Here is a 21,875-nt window from a genome sequence, read left to right as displayed (position 1 = left end):
AGTAAATAAAAAGGAGGGGTGAAGAGCCAGGAGGGTGGGGGGAAGGACAAGAAGGAGAGTAACCAAAGACCATTGCTGATTGTTGTTCAGAGAAGACAGAAGAGACACATAGACAGAGACAGAGGCACAGAGACAGATAGACAGAAGCAGAGACAGCTATACAGAGAGGACTAAAGAAATAATTGGGTTATATCCAGTTAGGCTACAGCCCTGCCCTGGCAGCCCGGCTCAGTGCTGGTTTAAACTATATGAATTAGTCACTGGATTAGCAAGCGCATTTACACACACTGGCGCACAGCTGTTTAAAGACACACGATCTCCTTTTCTAGATGCCAGATTCTGGCTGTAAATCACATGCTGCAATCAGAAACTGATAACGAACAGAGGCACAAGGCTCCTTTGGATTCTCCAGTTGCAAAGCTCTTTAGGGAAAAGTCTGTGAGAAATGGGCGAGCCCACAAGGTATATTCTAGGGGACAGGGGACAGGTGGCCGAGAAGGAAAAAAAAAGACAAGTTTTCAAGAGTTTGTCAAAGAAGTTCACTACCTGGAGATCTCAGGAAGTGACACATGGGAGAAAAGGAGGACTGACCTGCCTTACTGTGTAATTCCATCAGATTTTTCCTCCATCCATCTCACAGGTATAAGACAGGGTCCTAAAGCAAAGAGGGGGAGGGCTTCCGCAGTGGAATAAAGTTACCTCCTGACACTGACTTTAAGAAACCTCACAGTTAAGGGTGGAAAGAGCAAGACCTGGGAAATAATGCCTTATGGTTGCAAATCTAATCTCAACCCCAACTCAGGCAACCAGAAGTGTGCATCACAGAGACTAGAACATGATACAAAGTGGCCCCAGGAACCGGCTCTGGCCTGATTGGTTAGAGGGGTGTCAAGTGGAAAATTTTCTGTAACCAGGTTAACAGTAAACCACAGTTTTAAGAACCACTCAAGTAATAACAGCGTCCGTGGTGAACACTTGTACACAGTTTGGTTGGCTGAGAGAAGGTGATAACATCATTCACTGAGTCCCCATGGCGTGAAAAAGCATTTTACAGGAATTATTTCTAATCCTTGCATAGCCCTGAGAGATCTCTATGATTATCTTCGTTGAAAGGATCAGAAAAGCAAGGCTTAGGAAGTTTAATTTGCCTAAGGACAAATTAGTAAAGAGCAAGCTTGAATTCAAACCTAGGGCTGTCTCACTAGCCTGCAGTGCAAAGTATTATTGTGAACAATATCATAAATGTGATAAGGTATGGCTCAAAGAGATTAGATAGCATGGAAAACCACCTAAATGTAAGTCATTTGCTACTGACTTAAGAGGTCTTACCTGCCAAGTCGGAAAAAGATTAAAATGATTTACACCACGAAATTATGGCAAGCGAACCATGGCATAAATCAATCTACCTGGCAAATATGGATGAATCAAGTACCTGGAAGTGGAGCTAAGGCTCAAGTGGTACAGCACTAGCCTTGAGAGAAAAAACCAAGCAAGAGTGCAGGTCTTAAGTTCAAGCCCCCGTACTGGCACAAAACAAAATAAAACAAAGCAAAACAAGGACCCAAGTACCAATGGATATGCATGTGGATTACATTTTGACTCTGCTGTATTTTGTATTGAGTTTAGGAAATTCAAAATTAACTTCTCTGGAATTGGCTGGCTTATAAAAGAATATTATTTTCTTACAAAGCAAGGCAGAAGGAGACAGGAGATTGCTTCATCTTTGCTGGTCACTCACTGCCTGCCCTGGGCCAGTAAGAGGCATGTGCTGGGCAGAACTCTATAAATCCAAAGCAAGACCCTTAGTCCCTGCTGTTTTTTCCAGCACCTAAATTTCAAAGTTCTTCCCTCAGCCCATCCATCACAAAAAAAGTATGGCTAAAGGCATAGCCCTGAAAATCCCGAAGAGGTTTTCAAAATATCTAGAAATGTTTTTCTGGATTTGGTTTTGGCTTATTTGTCTTTGGCCACTACTCCAGCTTGAACTCAGGCCCGAGCCCTGTCTCTTATTCACTCAAGGCTAGCACACAATCACCTGAGCCACAGCTCTACTTCTGGATTTTGGGTAGTTAATTAGGGATACAAATGCTGCAGACTTTCCTGCCCAGGTTAGCTTCAAACTGTGATTCTCAGATCTCAGTCTTCTGAGTAGTTAGGATTACAAGTGATGAACCACCGGCGCCAAGCTGTTAGTAAAAAAAAAACTCACTGAATCAGAGGTTAATTCCAGGTCTGCCGTGTAGCTGTTGATGCATTCCATGCATGTTTATTTTTCTACAAACATTCTTATTGCCTTAAGTGGCCTCAAGGCCTACACTATGTAGGTGCATGTCACCTCCCTAGAAAATTCTCTGGCATGGGTGGGGTTCTCACTTCATTCCTCGATTTTCCAAACTAGAACATGGGGGACTAAACCCCAGTTCCACCTCCAAGTTCAGTAAGTTTAATAAGAACTTGTAGGCCGGGCGCCGGTGGCTCATGCCTGTAATCCTAGCTACTCAGGAGGCTGAGATCTGAGGATCACCGTTCAAAGCCAGCCTGGGCAGGAAAGTCCATGAGACTCTGATCTCAAAGAAACCACTAGAAAACCAGAAGTAGCACTGTGGCTCAAGCGGTAGAGCGCTTGCCTTGAACTGAAGAGCCCAAGAATCGCGCCCAAGCCCAGAGTTCAAGCCCCATGACCACCACCACCACCAACAACAACAACAAAAGACCTTATTCACCTGGCCATCATGGACTTGAAAATGCACAGAAGAAATTATGTGATTTTTTTCCCCTTTTCCCCTATCACACATCCCTATGTTAGTAAATATTTATCAATAAATTACATATTTTCTTCCTAACCCTGACAGTAATGTCCATTCTAAAACTGTCCCAGAATAATGTCCCAGGAATCAAGTCCTTTTGCAAAAACGTTGCATGTTTTCTCTTCTAATAGGCCTAAGTAGGCAAGATAACGTAATTAAGAAATATCTTGAGAGGTGGGTGAATACCACCAAAATACTCAATGTATATATGTCAAAAATGGAACCAAGTCTCTTTAGAGGTTGAATGGAGTTGAGAGAGGCCAGGGAAAACAGAGGGCTGACACTGATCAAGATGCCTTGCAGTCCTAAATTGATATGGTGAATTGAAGTCCCTTTGGGCCTCCTTTATCTAATTAAAGTTAGTTTAAAAAAATTAAAATATCTTAGTGCAAAATGTGTGTGTGTGTGTGTGTAAGTCATGGGCTTTGAATTCAGGGCCCAGGATCTATCCTTGAGCTTTTTCCCTCAAGGATAGCACTTTGAGCTACTGTGTCACTTCTGGTTTTCTGGTGGTTAATTGGAGGTAAGAGTCTCACACTTTCCTGCCAAGGCTGGCTTCAAATTGAAGATCTCAGCCCCCTGAGTAGCAGGTGTGAGCCACCAGTGCCTCTGGCTCAGTAGAAAATTCTGACTTTGGGGGCTGGGAAGGTGGCTCAGTGGTAGAGCGCTTGCCTTGCATGCCTGAAGCCCTGGGTTCGATTCCTCAGCACCACGTAAGCAAAAATAAAAAAAAAAAAAAGCCGGAAGTGGCGCTGTGGCTCAAGTGGTAGGGCGCTAGCCTTGAGCTGAAGAGCTGAGGGACAGCGCCCAGGCCCAGAGTTCAGGCCCTATGACCGGACCAAAAAAAAAAAAAAAGAAAATTCTGACTTTGAAGCTCTATGGCCTTTGGAAAATTATCTGAACCTTTCTAGGACTCAATTCTGTATACACACAACAGGGCAGAACACAGCAACATCAATGAAAGAATATAACTGTTTCTGTAAAGAATCTTGCAACGTACCTGACACCTAGTAAGTCCTCTAAAAAAGTGTCACTTCTTAGTCTTTGTACCTCAGACACAAGATAGGTGTCAAGACCAGTAAAAAAAAAAATGCACCTGGAAATTCTGACAAACAATTTGATTTCCATTAGGAAACAAGGAAGGTATAAAACTGCACTTTTTAATCTCTAAAATCAAGGATGCGTAGAGACATAGGACTCGCCCTGGAGAGGTTCATGTGTATTTAGAATCACGGCACATTTCCCACTAATTGAAGAACACTCCTTACTTCGCCAATGACTCTAAGTGTGAACTCATTAACTCTCCCACTGTCTCCCAAGGAAAGGTAGCTCATTTACTAGGAGAAAATTCCTTCAAGTAGGATACCACAACAATACTGAACATTCATCTAGCAGTTCCAGGAAAAGCAGTCTCAAGAGTCTTGAATGTCACACCAGGCAGCAGACTGCCTATGCACACTTGCTTAGTGGACCACATAGAAACTGTTAAATCCAAGCAAAGGTTAAAAACAAAGGACCCTTCAGGCTTGGCACCCAAAGTATCCCAAAGTGGAGAGCCCAAAGCCAGAAACTAAACCCCGAGGTAAGGGGAAGACACTCAGTGTGGCCCTACTAAGACTGACTTCATGAGCTCTACAATTTCCCTACCAAGAATTAAGTGAATGCTCAGATTGCAAAATGCCAGGCTTAAAACTCTTCTCACCACCTCTTTGCTTATAATCAGATGAACCACCCGTGGCTTCCCATTCCCACTCCCTTCTTGCCCCATAATCCAGAAGGGCCTCTGGCACCAATGGCTACTGGGGATTTACACCTACTTGGCAAGGAAAACAGTACCACACCAAGGGAGTTCTTGTCGGGCTAACAACCTGTCATTTGGCTTTGGAATGCTCTAGCTTCCAGCATGACGGAAACAAGGTGGGGTGGGAGTGAGGCCTGCTTTTATTGCTCAAAACAACACATTGTACCGTGGAGGTAATCCAATGCAACTCTGCTCAACTCTTCACCATAGCGAAGGCCCTCTATCTCAAATGGAAACAAAGGAAAAGCTCAAAGCACTCACTAGTTCTTACATAGTTCTTGCCCATGACATCCACTGGAAGACTCAAAATTTTCTTTTTGTTTCTGTTTTGCTTTACCCAGACACAGTCTTCTAGCTACCTATCATTCTTGCTATCATAAAGGTGAACTTCTGCTAAAAAGCATAATTTGAGGCACAGTCATATGGTTAGTGCAGGCAGAGATTGGAGAATTCTTTTCAAAGTGCTTTAAAAGAAAAAGAGCTACTTGGTGGCTCACACCTACAACCCTAGGTATTCAGGAGGCTAAGATGTGAGGATTGTAATTCAAAGCTAGATGAGCAGGCAAGTCCCTAAGACTCTTATATCCAATTAACCACCAGAAAGCCAGAAATAGAGCTGTGATTCAAGTGGTAAAGTGCCAACCTTGAGTGAAGAAAAGCCCAATGAGAACATGAGAGGCCATGAGTTCAAGTCTCTGTCCCCAAAAAGGGAGAGAGAGAGGAGAAGGAGAGAGGGGGGAGAGGGAGAAAGAAAGAAAGAAGGAAAGAAGGAAAGAAAGAAAGAAAAGAAAGAAAGAAAGAAAGAAAGAAAGAAAGAAAGAAAGAAAGAAAGAAAGAAAGAAAGAAAGAAAGAAAAGAAAAGAAAGAGAAAGAAAAAGGAAGGAAGGAAGGAAGGAAGGAAAGAAGGAAGGAAGGAAGGGAGAGAGAGAGAGAGAGAGCACTTTAAGTCAAAGGTCAACTTTCCCAAAGGGAGATTCTGTATTTATCTCCCAGTTTGAGAGGTAACTTGATATAATGACATTTCCTTTTGTTTCTTGAGAAGGAACAAACTTGCCATGCTATTTAAGTCTGACCAATAGCTTGTTGTGAATCCCTCTGCCACATACCCCGATCCCACAGCACAGGGTTCCCGGTAACCTGTTCAAAGTTCCACAGCTGCCAGCTGTGGAGGACTCATTAAATATAAGTAAAACATGTAGAGGATGTCTACCTCTAGCAAAAGAGAAGCGAATACCTAGTGGACATCTCCATCCCTGGCTAACATTTACTATCATCAGCTAAGTGTATGTGTGTGCCTGAACACAGGGCATTTGGTGAATTCTGATGTTGCCTCCTAACTTTGCCACTTTTGGATCAATACCCTTGGGAGAGTTAGTTGGTGTCATGGCTCTGCACTTCCCTTTCTTACACAGGGAGTCCTGGGAGCTTCAGGGTGGTGAAGCCACCTGTCAAACCTCACTGCCCTACCAGGTTCGAAGCAAATATTAAGATGGGTTGGTGAACACGATTCTCCACAGATCTTAATGTTTCACCCAAATTCAACAAATAGCCAAATATTCCAGGAAAGACATCAGACACAATTGTATGGTTGGCTACAGCTGGATGTGTTTGAATCTAAACTCCTCCGCTCAGCAAGTCCCCAACCTGGGACACGTGGATTTCTTCATCTGCAAATGGGGAATCATGCTTTAACTATTATGGGTTAGGGTAAAAGAATGAGGTTCTTAGCTAGGCACTGGTGGTGCACGCCTGTAATCCTAGCTACTCAGGAAGCTGAGATCTAAGGATAGCAGTTTGAAGCCAGCCCAGGGAGGCAAGTCCATGAAACTTGCTCCAATTTACCACCAAAAATCCCCCACAAAAACAAAAAACAAAACAAATAAAAAAACAAAAGCTGGAAGTGGAACCATGACTCAAATGGTAGAGTGTTAGCCTTGAGCAAAAAAACTCAGGGACTGGTGCGTGCGTGTGCGCGTGCACACACACTCACACACACACACACACACAATGAGGTTCTTGGTACAAAAGTCAGCAAACTAAAACAAACCAGAAAAATTAGCAAAAACACAACAACAAAGGAAAGATGAGCAGTTCAGGGATAAGCAGTAGTTCCTTGGTAAGTTCCACCTAGCAGCATGGCCATTTTTCTTCCACTCCAACCCCACCCCCAACCCAAAGTAAAGCCTGGCTTGCTGAGTTTAGGGCCTTGCTTCTCACAGACAAAGATTAACTAGGACAGATCTTTCTCCAAATAAAGGGGGGAAAAAAGACATCAATAAAAAGAGATTTCAGATAAAAACAGGGCAACGCCTTAGAATTGGGGGGGGGGGGTGTTTACCACACCCAAGGGCAATTGTAGCTTCCTGGATGGCCCACAAGCCAAAAGCAGGTGGCACCTCGCCTGTCCCTGATTCCACTAGCAGGCAGTGCCTGTGAAGGGTTATCCTGGAGCTGCCCAGACACCATCTGTGGCCAGCCCCTCATCGTGCAGGCCCGGGGCCCTTCCCAGTGTATAGACAGGCGGTAGAGGCCTTGACTCACTGGCCTGTCAGGAAGAGGTACACAGGGTAGCTCCCAGCAGAATGCATTCCTACTACAGGAGGGGACTGTTTCTCAACAGAGTAGAACAACGAAAAGGGGCAGCTTTGATGAAATAAGTCATTACTCAGCCATCACGCTCAAGCCTGAGGATGCAGCTGGGCTTGCCTGCGCCACTTCCCAGAACTCCTAAGCCTCCATCTTCTTTCTCTAGCTCAGACCCTAACAGGAGCCACTATATGCTGGTGGGAGCATAAGCTTATGTAGAAAGGAAGTGTGGAAGGCTAGGAGACCTAGAGGGAGGGAGGTGTGACCAAGAGGGAAGTCCAGTGTCATCCCAAGACAATGCATTTAGAAATGGCCATAGAGCCGGGCACTGATGGCTCACATCAGTAATCCTAGCTACTTGGGTGGCTGAGATTTGAGAATCAAAGTTCAAAGCCAACCTGGGCAAGCAAGTCTGTCAGACTCTTATCTCTGCTGATTAATCACAGAAAAAACCAGAAGTGAGACTGGAACTCAAATGGTAGAGTGCAAGCCTTGAGCAAAAGGTGCTTAGGGGTGGCACCCAGGCATAGAATTCAAGGCCCAGAATGTAAACTTGTTCAACCACTTTGGAAAGCAGTATGGAGGTTCCTCAAAAGACTCCACATAGAGCTCCCCTATGACCCAGCAATCCCACTTTTGGGCATTTACCCAAATGATCACACACAAGACCACACTAAAGCTACCAGCATACCTATGTTTATTGCAGCATTATTTACCATAGCTAAGATATGAAACCAACCCAGATGCCCCTAGGAGATGAATGGATCAAGAAAATGTGGTATATGTACACAATGGAATTCTATGCCTCCATCAGAAAGAATGACATTGCCCCATTTGTTAGGAAATGGAAAGACTTGGAAAAAATTATATTAAGTGAAGTAAGCCAGGCCCAAAGAAACAGAAGTCCCATGGTTTCCCTTATTTGCAATAACTAGTAGATGTCTGAGACAAGCAGAAAAGGTCAGATAAGTTGATGTTAGGTGAAATGAACCCCAAGATAAGTAAGTACTCAAATTTTTTTCTTTCTTGTGATTGTTTCTAACTTATTTATAAAATGATTTCTTTGTTGCTTTGTATGTCCCTTCCCCATGGTATAACCCCTGCTTTCATTGTTTTTGATGTTGGTATAGTTTGTGAAGGGCAAAAACAAACCATTTAAATGGGGATACGTGATACAGGTGGACCCCATTGCAACAATGAGATGTACAAGTCGTTATGTCAAAAACAAACTTTACAACGTTGGCTGGGGGGGGGGGGGAGAGGGTGGGAAACAGTAGGGAGGGATGGGAAGGGATGGGAAGGGGAAACAAAGGAGGAGGCTACAATGCTTGATAAGAAATGTACTCATTACCTTGCCCATGTAATTGTAACCCCTCTGTATGGTATTTTCACAATAAAAAATTTTAAAAATAAAAAAGAATTCAAGGCCCAGGACCAGCCAAAAAAAAAAAATACCATGGAGAGAGCTGCATCAGTTTTTCCATCACCTCTCTCTGTGGAAAAGCTGCCTTTTCCAGATGTGCCTCAAATTCCCCAGTGGTTATTATCAACACAACTTAGGGATTTGTCCACCTCTTCTTTTTGTTTTGTTTTGTTTTTGGTGGCAGAATAGAGTCTTGAACTCACAGCTCTTGCTTGGCATTCCTTGCTCAAGTTTGGTGTTTTAACATTTAAGGGACACTTCAATGTCCAGTTTTCTGAAGTTAATTGGTGGTAAGAGTCTCACAACATTTTCTGCCCAAGATGGCTTCAAACCACATACCTCAGATCTCAGCCTCCTGGGTAGTTGGGTTGTAGGCTTGAGCTACCAGTGCTTGTCTACCTCTTAAGTAACACTGTGCTCTTTTGGAGCCTTGGTTATTTAAAATATTATCAAAAGCCTGCCGAGCAACCATGACTCATACCTGTAATCCTAGCCACTCACAAGGCTGATTGCTGTTCAAAGCTAGCCTGGGAAGTAAAGTCCATGAGATTCCTATCTCCATTTAACCATCCAAAAGCTGGAAGTGGAAGTAGAGCTATGGCTCAAGTGGTAGAGCACTAGTCTTGAGCTATAAAACCTCAGGGACAGTGCCTTAGACTAAGTTCAAGCCCCAGGAAAGGCATCAAAAAATTTTTATCAAAATCCATAAAAAGTAAATAATAGGAGAACCTTTGTAGGTACCTTCTCCAAGTCATTTATTTGCCTGATGATGAAAAATGAAGTTCAGAATAAATGAAAGTTTCCCAAAGTCACACAAATACAGACAAAGTCATGGCTTAGAACAAAGCCTCCTTCCTCTCCAACCAATGATGAGCCCCAGAGAAGTCCCTCTACTTATTTAAGATCCAGTAATAATTGCTACTATACTATACTACTTACTATACTACTTACTATGCTACTTACCATTCCTGATTCCTCATTGCAGTGTGCACTTATTAGAATCTGGATGATGTAAGATATACTATGTATTGTGTATAGAATTAAGTTAAATAGTGGACAAGGAATATTAAATAGAACAATTGCAGAAATTCAAGGAGTAGGTAAGTTAGTCACATGGAAATTCTGCCATTAAAAATTCTCCCTGCAAACTTCTCACAAAGGTATCAGAATCAGATACAGCCACCAGATGGATGCTGGTGGCTCATGCCTGAAATCGTAACTATACTATGAAGGCTAAGATCTCAGGATCCCAGTTCAAATCCAGCCTGTGCATAAAAGCTCGTGGGACTCTTATCTACAATGAATCATTAAAAAGCTGAAAGTAGAGCCGGGGTCCAAGTAGTAGAACTCCAACCTTGAGCATAGAAAGCTAAAAGACAGGCTGGGAAGGTGGCTCAGTGGTAGAGCGCTTGCCTTGCATGCCTGAGGCCCTGGGTTCAATTCCTCAGCACCACATAAGCAAAAAAAAAAAAAAAAAAAGCTAAAAGACAGCATCCAGGCTGAGTTCAAGCACCAGTACTAGCACACACTCACACACACACAATCATATACACAATACATTCTTATTTGAATATTAATAGCAAAAAAATTACCATAGCACAAAACTGAAGTTGCACAGAAATACCACTTAAAACAGAAACAGCACCTGGTGCATAGTAAAGGTTCCTAAAGACTTTTAAAAAATTACCTACAAACAACAACTTCAAGAGATACCCATGCCTAAACTAAGTTATTTTCCATTTGAACCTCAAACAAAAGGGTACCTGATTGATTTTGTCATGTTCTCTGAGGTTTAACGCCTATTCTGATAAACTGATATGGAGGTTTTAACAACTAACAGTTTGAGTGGGAGGGAAAATAATGAAGAAAAAAAAAGAATCAACAGTCTCATAAACCTACTCAACACCAGGACTTTGTCCTTAACCTACCTACTTTCAAAGGCAAAAACCATCCTGAGATCCCATAAGCTTTGTCGTGGGTCCTGGCCCTACACCAATTTCTTTTTCTCTTTTCCAATAACCTGGAACTTGGCCTTCTTATTGGTTTAAGCCTCCTTTCTTTCTTTTCTTTTCTTTTTGTCAGTCATGGGTTTGAACTCAGGACCTGGGTGCTGTCCCTGGGCTTTTTTGTTCAAAGCTAGCACTCTACCACTTGGAGTCACAGTGCCACTTCCAGGTTTTTGGTGGTTAATTGGAGACAAGAGTCTCATGGACTTTCTGGCTTTGAACTATGATCCTCAGATCTCAGCCTCCTGAGTAGCTAGGATTACAGGCATGAGTCACCAGCACCTGCCTTTCTTTCATTTTAAATTTAGTATTCTTTACATATGATGTTCTATATCAAAAACATTCCTTTCTCTGTTCTCTCTGGGGGGGTGGGAGGATGCTGGGGCTTGAACTCAGGGGTCTGGGCACTGGCACTTAGCTTTTTTGCTCAAAGCTGATGCTCTGGCACTTAAGCAACAAGCTCCATTTCTAGCCATTCTGCTAGCTAATTAGAGATCAAAGTCTCATGGACATTCCTGCCTGGGTTGGCTTCGAACCAGAATCCTCAAATCTCAGCTTCCTGAGTAGCTAGAATCATAGGCATAACCACTGGCCCTGGAGGCCCTTTGTCTATTCTTCTAATCTCCTTCAAGCTGGCCCACAAGAGTTACAGCCTAGAACTGTTAGAATAGAGAGTCCACCCAGCAGAAAACGCACATATTTTCCTAAATTCAAACACTGGTACTCTTACACTTTTAGCCACAGAAGTGCCTAGAACACACAGAAGATAATATCTGAACTATTCTGACCAGCTATCAGCCCAGGTGGGGTTTCAAGTATTAGAAATGGCCACACAAACAGCAAAGACCCATATCTGCATATCTGGCTACCTAAGAACAGAAGTCCAGTCAGTCAAACGCAGAACCTGGCCCTGATGGAGACCTTCCCAAAGCCTACGGAAAATCCTCTTAACTTCTTTCATTTCTTTCTAAAAGGGTCCTCTTGCTCTTTTATCCTTCTACTAGATCTTTTATTAGTACTCTGCCTGTCCTTCTCCCCTCTTATTTTTTTTAGCCAAAAACACAATGTTGCAATTGAACACACTAAAGGCTTGTAGTGTATTTTTGTTTCTTTGTTTCATCTACATTGTTTAATGGGGAAAAAATTGTTTCTTTTGTCCCTTCTTATTTCAACTGTAAAATGTCTCATCTTGAATACACATTCAAACAAAACAAAAAATTTAATTGTCTTCACTTATGTAATAGTGACACTTCCTTCCAATTCAAAAGTTCATTTATTCATTCGTGTGAACATAAAAGCAGACACACATAAACCACACACACACACACACACACACACACAAAGTATGCAAAACATTCATGGTTCTTCTGCAGAACTTTGCAAAACAAAAAATAATTACTAGCCAGGTGCTGGGGGCACACACCTGTAATCCTGGCTACTAAGGAGGCTGAGATCTGAGAGTCAAAGTCCCAAGCCATGAGACTTATTTCCAAGGATGGTACCACTAGAAAGTCAGAAGTGAAGCTGTGGCTCAAGTGGCAGAGCATCAGCCTTGGGTGATAAAGCTGAGGAACAGGACCCAAGCCCTGTTCAAACCCCAATACTAGCACCACCACCACCACCACCCCAAGAAATAACGGCTACCACAGCTACCTAAAGCTACCTTAGAGGTTTCAAATGCTTCGTGTGAACTTGTTTGAGGTTGATTTTGAGTTGTTTCTCAGGCTCTAAGCAAAATTATGATATGAATCAACAATGACTTTAAAATATAACTCATGGTTGGGGAAAACCATGCTAAACTTAAAATGCTTCAAATTCTTAATCCAGTTCTCTTTGCTTACTTTGGATGGCATAACCCCAAGATTAGCGACTGAGAGAGTGCAAGCATTTGATGGCCCAAATTTAGTGTGTAATAGGGTGACCCCACCTGCTAACAAGTCCCCATGGATAACTTGCTGTTCTGTGGTATTATCGATATTGCTCCTTGGATGGTATTCCCAGGGCTACTTGGGTCTAAAAAGCATTTTCTGAATCATTGTTTTACAACCAACTCTCAGAGACAAAACTGAAAGTTCCAGGAAAAAAAAAAGGCAGCTGAGAAAAGTTGTGTGGGCAGCGAACAAGAGTCACATTTGGAGTGCCAAGTGACAGTTTTGACTTCAAGCCCACTGCAAAGAACCTGGGAAATATGACAGAGTTGGCCAAATAATAAATATTTACGGCTCACACTGCAATATTTTTGGTCGATCTGTAAGCATGGCTTTCTGCCAATACAATCAGACCTACCACAACCTACAATACAGACCAATTCTTTTTGCTTAAAGATTATAAACCATACAATTAAAAAGAAAAGGTCACTAAAAACAGCCAAGTAGAATTAGCCTACTGGTGCTGGGGAGGGAAGGGAAAAAAGCAAAGAATTAACTAGAGTCACATGACAAGTAAAAAGGCACAAGATTTGAAAATCACCTTGACATTCCTAACCCTGAGTTAAGAACAACATACATGAGCAAAGAGCAGCCCCAGAACATAATGGCACAGCAGCAAATCCTCACAGACATTCCTTCTAAGCAGAGCAATGAGAGTGGTGTGTCAAGATAGAGCAACCAAATAAAAATGTATTCAAAGTATTAAGACTAGTCCTGTACCAGCAGTTCACCCGAACTACTCAGGAGGCTGAGTTCGGAGAATCATACTTCAAAAGCTGCCTGGGGCAGGAAAGTCCATAAGACTCTTCTCTCCAATGAACCACCCAAAAGCTGGAAGTGGGGGTATGGCTCAAGTGATAAAGCACCATCCTTGAGTAGAAAAAGCTAAGGGACAGCACCTAGGCTCTGCGTTCAAGCACCAGTACCAGCACACCACCCACAGACACACAGATACACAGACACACACAGACACGCACAGTAGATGATGATCGTGTTGCTCATGCACAAATTCCCTAAGGATGCTAATCTTTGGGGAAAACACTCTCCATGGGTCACGATAAGGGAACCACCAGCTTGGCCACAGAGAAGGCAGGACTCTGTTCTCCATTAGCCACTTGCCTTTGGGGCTGTCTTTCCCTCCCTTACTCCATGAGCACGTTAAGTGGTGTTCCCTAACATATGAAACAGACTCAAAACAACCCTAAAATTTTAGGGAGAAAAAAATAGAATTTGTTTTCTGTGGTCCCTCAGCCTCTTTGTGAGCCGGAAAATTACACATCAAGCATGTCATCAGAAAATGAACCCCTCTGCCAGTCTTCCATCTTTCCCCAGCCAGAATTGGAACACAGAGGCATCAGTGATAAAGGAGGTAAAGCAGGCAGGATCCAGAGGCTTGAAAAAAGTTGCAACGTCGTCCAGGCACCAGGGCTCCCGCTCATAATTCTAGCTACTCAGGAGGCTGAGATCTGAGGATGGCAGTTTGAAGCCAACCCAGGCAAGAAAGTCTGTGAGACTCTCATTTCCCATTAACCACTAAAATGGCTAGAAATGGAGCTATGGCTCAAGTGCTAGAGCACTAGCTTTGAATGAAAAAGCTAAAGATGGTGCCTAGATCCTGGCACATTAGCCTTGGAAGGGAATATAATCCTTTCTACCTGTGAGAGCTAAGAATATCTGGAGGACAAACACAAGAATCCTAGCACTCTGGACACAACCCAAGGTCAGTGTGGCCCAGCCCCTTAAGCTTCTTAAGCAATGTATCTGGATGCTTCCAGCCCAGCTGTTTGTTGATATTTTAGAATCCAGAGGACTTTTCTTTCCAGGCTGGCAATGAACTGTGATCCTCTGGATCTCAACCTACTGAGTTACAGCTGTGGGCCACCAGTCCCCCAGCTACAATCAGGTTTTAGTTTGCAAAGTTCATAAGAATAACACCGTACTTTAAACTTTAGGTGAAAAAATAAAAATAAAAAACCATCCATGCTCTATCTCATTAGTTACTTATGTGATTCAAAGCACTGCTCTGAATATCATTTTCTTCATCTGAAAACATAGGAGTAATAATACTTTCCCCACAGCAAGCAAGATGTGTGAAAGGGGGCTCTTTTCTATGAACGCGGCAAACACACAATGCAAGCTCAATACATCTTTCAGAAGGATTCCTATAACTTTTCCATGGCAAGAGTCCATCTTTCAATCAAGCCCATGGAATGCCACCGCAGCCACGGGTTATTCATGTCTGCAGACCAGAGAACTGTCTGTAATTACACGATGGCTAGTGGAGAATTATCTACCACACTCTTTGAAACGGGGAGACTCTTTCCTGGAAATTCCTTGACCTACACTAACCAGCAGAGAAACTGATGGGACCCAGTGGAGCAAACCAGGGTTTGGGAACTTGACCATAGGTTACATTGGCTTCTAGGAGAAGATGATGTTCCTACAATGTGGTCTGGGCTCTTTAAGAAGGGGAAAAAAAAATTACACAGGACCTCCCCCCCTCCCAAAAAAGACACAGCAACACAAACTGTCCAAAAATGCCAGGAATGTAAGTTTTGCCAACCAAATAAATAAAATGAAGGCTATTTTATAATAACGAAACATGATGCATTTCTCAATCGTGCATCATGGAAAAAACGAGTTCTCAATCAACCCTGAAAATGTCCCCCTCATCCACACACTCAGTGGACTTCCTGCTCTGAGGTAACAATGTCAGTCTGTATTGCCCAAGATAACTGACCAACCCCTGGCCTGTCAGCCCTCAAGATACTCAAAATTATCTGCTCACCACGCTTGCTTTCTGGAGCAAGCATGAATCTTGGTTGGCACAAGGTCTCAGTGAAGCAAGCAAGTCTTAAGTTTCTCCTCTGTGCACTCTCAAACAATAGTTTGGGGCAGTGCATGTGATGTAGCCACAATACCTCCCTATCAAACCTTTCAAGGGTGCCACCGAAAGTCCTGTTATTGATCAGGGTCATCTTTATTGATATGCCTTTGAATGAACTCTTCAGCAGAATCCATGACAGTGCTGTGTTAAGATTTTGCACAAATTCATGTGTTCACATTGAGTAATATTACACTTGCACAAACTAGAATACAGAGATGTTAAGTAATTTACCCCAAGTCAACACAGTAACTAAGTGATCACCTGGTCTGGCTCTAGAGTCCCTGCTCTGAACCACAGGAGTCTTTCTTTTGTCACAAACAGAGCATGGTCAGTGGGGATCAGGGCACACAGTGAGCAAGTAATCCTTACATGCCTGGCAGCTCAATCCTTTCATGTCTACACTGAGAAAGGAAAAAGGTTTGTCCCCTCACTAAGGACAATAAAGATCTCCATTGGAAGAACCAACTCGGCTAGGGTGTGATGGGGTTTAGGGATGGATGGCCCTTTTAGTCTCATTAATGGACACAAGTCCAGAATTAGAACTTAGAGCGCTGATTCATATCGCCCAGAAGGTAGAATGGAATGGGGAAGGAGAGAAAAATGAAGTGGCTTGGGAATGTGTTTGCTTTGGCACCCAGCCTTGGTAGTCTCAGCCCCTTCTCAGCCAACTCCACACCAAGGAAAAAACCAGAAACTACTCAATGACCATGTTAGGTTTGAGCCTATTTAAGATCAGACACAGTACAATCAGATAGAATAATATTCTACTTCACACTTACATGGGAAATTCAATGTCAAGGTTATTTCACAGTGTATGATAATTTGGTATGTAATACTGTCAAAAATCCTCTATGATGGCAATAAAGAATAACAGTGAATAAAGAATCAGGCACACAGGGCATATGCCTATAATCCTACTTATTCCTTATTTTGGCAGCTGAGATCTGAGGGTTGAGTTTTGGAATCAGCCTGGACAGGAAAATCTGTGAGACTCTTATCTCCACTTAACCACCAAAAGGCTAGAAAGGGAGCTGTAGTTCAAGTAGTAGAGGGATATTATCCTTCAACGTAAAAGCTAAAATACAGCACAGCCCTGGAGTTCAAATCCTAGTACCAGTACAAAAGAAAAAAATGAATACTAAAGGCTCATGAGCATGTCTCAGCCACATAGGTGGGCAAATATTCTAGGCCTATTGACTCCTGTTTGGACTCTACTTCCTTACTGCTTCTCTTTGACCAAACTGGGAAAGATGGGGAGGAGAAAGGAAATTCTATTTTAATCGCTGAAGCCAGCTAACACTCCCACAACCGTAGTCTCCACACAAGAAACCAGGCAACCCAAAGAAGTCATTGTGATGACTATTTAATTCACAGCTGTGGACACACAAAGCCACACTGTGAGCAGTTAAACTTTAAACGCATGTCCTCTACGGTCTGCTGGCAAATTTCTATTCAGACAAAGTCTTGTCCTTCCCCTGGTAAAAAACCAGGCAGCCCCGGCCAAGGGCTCTTCCATCTTTGCACCTGTAAGAGTAAATACTAACTGAAGTTTCTAGGCGGAGCTATCAAAGGCAACTTGCAACGTTGCTCATGACAATAGGTACTGAGAAGTTAGAAACTCATTTGACTTTACCCACTGGCTTTCTGTACATTGTCACTTAAGTTACTTACCTTTTCTTTACCCTTGTGTTCCCTTTCTGAGACATGCGTATATTATTTACATAGAAGCAACTGAAGTCCAAAAAAATAGCTAAAAGTCCGTTATTATGTTCTATATGTATTTTCAGGTTTCACTCTTTATTCGCTTACCCTGAAAATGCTAGAAATAAAGCTGCGGGACAATAAATGGCCAAAGACTGCCTGACTTCTTTGACAAGTTGAAATGCTGTTGGATCGAAAATTACTTACAAAACTGGACTGGCGGCTTGGAAACCTTTTTTGAACAACAACAACAAAAGCCATTATAAAGACACATATCATAGCCAGTTCTGGTGGCCCATGCTTGTAATCCCAGCTACTCAAGAGGCTGAGATCTGAGGGTTACAGTTTGAAGCCAGAGCCAGCTAGAAAGACTGTGACACTTTTGTCTCCGATTAACCACCAAACTCCAGAATCGGATCTGTGGCTCAAGTAGTAGAGAGCCAACCTTGAACAACAACAACAAAAATCTAAGGGAAAATACCCAGGACTGGAATTTAAGTCCCAATACTGGCAAAGAAAGAAAGAAAGAAGAGAAGGAAGGAGAGACAAAGAGAGAAAGAGAGAGAAAGAGAAAGAAAGGAAGAAAAGGGGAAAAAGAAAGGAAGGAAGAAAGGAAGAGAGAGAGAAGAAAGAGAGAGAGAAGAGGGAAGGAAGGAAAGAAAGAAGGAAGAGAAGGAAAGAAAGAGGAGAGAGAAAGAGATAAAGAGAGAGAAAGAAAAAGGGAGAGAAAGAAAGAGAAAGAAAGAAAGAAAAGGGAAAAAAGAAGGGAAGGAAAGAAGGAAGAAAGAAAGGAAGGAAGGAAGAAAGGAAGGGAAGGAAGGAAGGAAGATGCATACTATAGTTGATGTGGACAGTAGCATTAGGCCTTACCATCTTCATCCCATCCCATTTTATAGATAGGAAAGCTAAAGAAACTGACTTGCCCAGGGCTTATTTTTATCCGTAACTGAAGTAACAGCCCCATATACTTTAAATCTCTAATATTTAATATTAAATTACCAGAAGAACATGCTTCAGCTGTTTGCTGTGATCGAAAGCATGTGTTGCCAGGGGCTCTATTCAGTGCCAGCAAGAAATATCCATGGTAGGTATGTGAACTGACATATCTACATGATATTTCCCAGATGACCGACTCTGTCTCTTCCCCATAAACACACATAACAACACATGTAAACAAGCCATTTTTAAAGAAAGAGTCTATTAGTTAAGTTTAGATCTTCGCTGTGAACGATCCTTTCACTCCTCCTCGGTATGGTATAGATCAATTGTGACACACAGAACCTCTTCTGGCTCCCTGGAACCCCCAAATGCAACCTTCACAGCAGCTCTCCCCTGCCTGAAATCTTGGCTGGGGGCCTCAGCTGGCCATGCTCATGTGGTGACAAGAAACTAGTCCAGCCTTCTTTTGCAGAGCAACCCAGGGGTTTCAATACTAGGAAACTGGCAAGGAGTGGGAAAGACCTTAATGCCTCTATTAACATTTTGGAAGTACCTCACAATGTCAAAGTATCAGCTTGACTTCCATTGGAAGTTTAAGCTAAGAAAGGATTAAGGCAGGCAGCTAATTATGACAGAGGCAAAGGCCAGACAACAGCATCTAAAGTTATTGACAATCAGATACAACAGAGGTGCATGTAACAAATCTCTTCCAGAACTCAGGACTTTTCCCTCTATCTTTTAGATACTTTCACTTCCAAAACCACTCTTTTCTAAGTGTGTGTGTGGGGGGGGGGGGGGGGAGGTGGCAGGGGAAGCAGATTGAATCCCCTCTCAGACTATAGAAGTCCTATGGAGTTGATTCCATCTGCTTAGCACCATAATCTGGGTCTATGATACAATGAAGTTTCTTTCTCTCTCTTTAAGGCAACATTATGAACTAAACACACTCAAGTCATGTCTGGTGTTGGGATGTTTTCCTTCTTCTAGGCTCTTTGGTACCAAAAGGGCTAAACATAGCCAAATTGAAACACGGATCTAATTAGGAACCTGCATGAATACCAGAATAAAAAAGTATAATTTCAGTTCTTTCCCTACAGCCTCATCATCATCAACCCCGCAACGACCCAAGGGAGCTTGGGATGGCAACTTTTATTTGAAAAGGAACTGGAAGGCCAGCCCGTTAGACAGCCCACTTAACTGCACTCCCCCACCCCTCGCCCCGGCCCCGTCCCTCCCATCAGTTCCAATTCTAGAAGCTGCAGAAAGCAAGACATGAAGTTTAAGTGTCAGGTCCTCTTGCTATGATTAAGAAATGAGGGCATCGGAAAGAAGAGATTTTAAAAGGAGGAAGAGGGGGGGAAAAGGGGATGCTAGACATTCTATAAGCTGTTTCCCACCACTCAGCAAAACGCAGCTGTGAAAATAAAATAACTATGCCCCAAACCAAGGGTCCTGGGCCACCAACAGCCCTCCTTGTGGCCTCTCCCTCCCTCCCTCCCTCTGCCACCAGCATCCCTGGGAGAAATGAACTGTCTGGAAAGGGAGCGGTGGAAGGAAAGTGAGGGGACCCCTGGAACTGGGGTGGGGAGGGGAGGGAGGGGGTAGTGGGGGGGGGGGGAACACTTGGCAATCACCACTCACCCGGGGAAGGGAAAAGGTCCAGATCGACTTTTTCCGTCTTGATGATGGTAAGAGTTGGTTTGAGATCGACGGCCGCCTTCATGATCCGGGACGAGTTAGGGGCCAGGCGGGGTGAGCGCAAGTTTGGCGGTTACAGTTGTCGCGGTGGTGGTGGTGGTGGTGGTGCTTTTAATGGGGAGGTGGAAGGGGGGAGGATTCTTAACCAGAGAACGGGGACGGGACGGGGACGGGGAGGCGATGCCGACTTTCTTCCGTAAAACCCCCGGCTGTCCCGCGGGCTGTCCACGCACCGGGCCGGGGCCGTGCGCGCCCGGGCTGTCTCCCGGGAGGCTGACACTTTCCGCGGTCCCTGCTGGCTGGCTGGCTCGCTCGCGGGCGTCCCTCGCCCCCTCGCCCGCCTCTCGCTCGCTCGCTCGCTCCCTCGGCCAGCGCCGGCTGCGGCTCGCTCTACCCCAGCTCCCTGGCTCCCCGGGTCCCCGTTCTCCCTCCCTCCCCGCGCTCGGGCGCTCTCCCCTCCTCTTTAGGGCGTTCCTCCAGTGTGCCCGGGGGGGAGGAGGGCCCCCCCGCCCCCCGAGCCCGTCCGCGCGCTCGGCTCTCCGGGGGCGGTGGGCGTGGCCAGGGGGCGTGGCCTTCCCGAGTGCCCGCGGCCAATCACCGCCCTCAGCCCAAAGCGAAAGGAAGGGCGGGGCGCGCCTGGCCTCCCCGCAGCTGGGCTCGGGAGTGTTGGGGGGGTGGGTAACCCCACCGAGCCTACCCTCCCCTCGCGGCAGACCCGCCCGGAGGGAAGGACCCTGCACCCCGCGCCCGGGCCGCTTCCACTACGCCAGATTCGGGAAAGTCCGTCGGATTCTCCACGCATTCTTGAGGGCTTGGTCACCCGCCGCGCCCCCTCCTCCCAGTAGCAGAATAGTTTTCCCAGTGCGTGTGCATCATTCATTCATTCACAAGGACTGACACACAGGACGTGAGGCACGGGCACCCAGGGGCGTGCGGGCGGGGGTGGGGGGCACGGGCCGACGTCCTCCGAGGGTTTCCGAGTGTCCCGGCGGTGGTGGTGGTTCAGGAACCAGCCTCCCACCCTCGCCAAGGTTTAGCCGAGGCGGAGGCAGCATTGGTGGATGGTTGCATTTGATTGCAACCCGGCTGAGGCTGCCGACGGGAGACCTCCTACATGTAGACCCCCTACATGTAGACCCAAATGCCCCTTGGATTGACGGGGGAGGGGGAAGGGAGTCCAGAGTAGGGAGTCCACATTTGAAGCCTCATCGCAGACTTCCATAAGGTTCTACGGCGAGTTTCTCGTTATTCCGTACCTCTAATTATGTGATCATAGGCTGAGGCTTTGTCTTGCAGGATAACTATTAGATAAAGCTAATAAACCTCCTGCCACCACCTCAAATTACACCCCTCCCCGGCCAGGTCAGCCCAAGCTCTGCTGTGAATCTCTGAAGCCCTTAACCGGAAGGCAAGGAAAGGGGAAGGTGGGGGGGGGGGGACACATTTGGGGACTCCCAACACTTCAAATAACTCAAAATGAATCCCAGTAATGCCCGCATTGCCACAGACACATTGCTTATACCTGGAGACAATTGATCTCAACCAACAAATCAACCAGTGCGTAGATCCATGCCTGTATACAACCACTGAGACCTGAGTTAGATTTTAAAAGATAAAAAATAAATTTTCCTGAACAACCTCAAAGAAAGCTATTTTTAATACTGCTTCCTGCTTTCTGCTACCAGTTGCTTCCAACTGTAGCCCCTGCCTCTGGCAAATTTCAATACACCTGCTTACCTTTATCTAAGCCCAGTTTCCTCTCCTCTGAGCATTAGCCACTTGCAAGCTTCTCACAGCAAATCAGGGAAGGAGTCAAGAATAAATGTAAAGCTCAGGCTTTGGGTCCAACCTCCAGATTACACCCGGTTAGGTTTTTGGTCAGAGACCAGAGGAAAAATATGTATATGTGACAATCTTAAGTTTTTGAAGGAACAAAGACTATTGGGGTCCAGCTGTGTTTCCAGAAGGTATGAGAAAACAATACTGGCCTCCAGATGACAAGAACAGACACTTTGGGTCCTGGGAAAAGCTTAGGGAAACAGCTGATGAATGAATTGTACATTCACACATCCAAGTAAGCTACAGAGTAAAAGGGTCTT

General features: G+C 44.5%; 1 protein-coding gene across 2 annotated transcripts in view; it reads right to left on the bottom strand.

Annotated features, from left to right (window-relative positions):
* Positions 1 to 20,166, bottom strand: part of Ets1 (ETS proto-oncogene 1, transcription factor) — a 78,411-nt gene extending 58,245 nt beyond the window's left edge. Inside the window, exon 1 of one of the 2 annotated variants that reach the window (XM_042674960.1) lies at positions 19,720 to 20,166. In XM_042674960.1, coding sequence (XP_042530894.1) covers positions 19,720 to 19,801 — 82 coding nt within the window. In that variant the 5' untranslated portion in view covers positions 19,802 to 20,166. The remainder of the gene's footprint in view (positions 1 to 19,719) is intronic. The other variant, XM_042674959.1, reaches the window with a different exon arrangement.
* Between the last annotated feature and the right edge of the window lie 1,709 nt (positions 20,167 to 21,875).

This window comes from Dipodomys spectabilis, unplaced genomic scaffold (genome assembly GCF_019054845.1).
Source record: "Dipodomys spectabilis isolate Male_0828 unplaced genomic scaffold, ASM1905484v1 ptg000023l, whole genome shotgun sequence".
NCBI classification, from domain to species: domain Eukaryota; kingdom Metazoa; phylum Chordata; class Mammalia; order Rodentia; family Heteromyidae; genus Dipodomys; species Dipodomys spectabilis.
Note: the sequence above shows the minus strand (reverse complement) of the source record. Positions and strands in the feature narration are given on the sequence as shown.